Raw genomic sequence first — 1,405 nt, forward strand, 5'->3', positions numbered from 1 at the left:
GTGTCCTCACTGACCATCTCCATCCACTTCCCTGTGCAAATGGCCTTCACCACCATCATCATCATCATCATCATCATCATCATCATCATCATCCTCCCTTGATGTCCACCAGGAACATCTTCATCCATTTCATCATCATCACCTTCATCACCCCTTGGTGTCCACCAGGACCACCTTCATCCTCTTCCCTGTGCAAATGGCCTTCATCATCATCATGATCATCCTCCTCCTCCCTTGATGTCCACCAGGAACATCTTCATCCATTTCATCCTCATCATCACCCCTTGGTGTCCCCCGGGCCGATCTCCATCCTCCTCCAGCCCCGGGGGTGTCCCCAGCCGTGTCCCCCCGTCCACCCCCGCTGACCCCTCCTGGAGGACACCTCCACCCTGGCTCGGTCCCCGTGTCCGTCTGTCCCTGCTGACCTCCCGCCGTCCCCGCGTCCGTCCGTCCCCGCTGACCTCCCGCTGTCCCCATGTCCGTCTGTCCCCGCTGACCTCCCGCTGTCCCCGTGTCCGTCTGTCCCCGCTGACCTCCCGCCATCCCCATGTCCGTCCGTCCCCGCTGACCTCCCGCCATCCCCATGTCCGTCTGTCCCCGCAGCCGACATCGCGCGTAACATGGGTGCCAAGACGGTCATCGCCATCGACGTGGGCAGCCAGGACGAGACCGACCTGTGCAACTACGGAGACTCCTTGTCCGGCTGGTGGCTCCTCTGGAAGCGCCTCAACCCCTGGGCCGAGAAGGTCAAGGTGAGACCACAGGGGGGTGAGAAGGTCAAGGTGAGACCACAGGGGGGTGAGAAGGTCAAGGTGAGACCACAGGGGGGGAGAAGGTCCAGGTGAGACCATGGGGTGAGAAGGTCAAGGTGAGACCATGGGGTGAGAAGGTGAAGGTGAGACTGAGGAGTGAGAAGGTCCAGGTGAGACCACAGGGGGAGAAGGTCCAGGTGAGACCATGGGGTGAGAAGGTCCAGGTGGCACCAGGGCCACCGGGGGACGAGGGCTGGTGGAGACAGGGCTGGAGAAGGATGGAGATGGTCCTGGAGGACATCAAGGGATGGTGATGGGGATGATGGTGAAGGTGATGATGATGACCATGACGACAATGATGAGGATGATGATGATGACCATGACAATGACCATGACCATGATGAGGATGATGATGACCATAATGATGATGATGATGACCATGACAATGACCATGACAATGATGAGGATGATGACCATGATGATGACCATGACAATGACCATGATGAGGATGATGATGACCACCATGACAATGACCATGACAATGACCACGATGAGGATGATGATGATGATGACCACCATGACAATGACCATGACAATGACGAGGACGATGATAATGATGACCATGACAAGGATGATGAGGATGATGATGATGA

The 1,405-nt window shown here is 56.9% G+C and overlaps 1 protein-coding gene across 1 annotated transcript in view; it reads left to right on the forward strand.

The window, feature by feature from the left end:
- Nucleotides 1-1,405, forward strand: part of LOC107199109 (neuropathy target esterase-like) — a 22,606-nt gene that overhangs the window by 20,254 nt on the left and 947 nt on the right. The window contains exon 19 of the mRNA XM_033511677.1: nucleotides 604-752. Within this exon, the coding sequence (XP_033367568.1) occupies nucleotides 604-752 (149 nt within the window). The remainder of the gene's footprint in view (nucleotides 1-603; nucleotides 753-1,405) is intronic.

Source organism: Parus major, unplaced genomic scaffold, assembly GCF_001522545.3.
Source record: "Parus major isolate Abel unplaced genomic scaffold, Parus_major1.1 Scaffold436, whole genome shotgun sequence".
Taxonomy (NCBI): Eukaryota; Metazoa; Chordata; class Aves; order Passeriformes; family Paridae; genus Parus; species Parus major.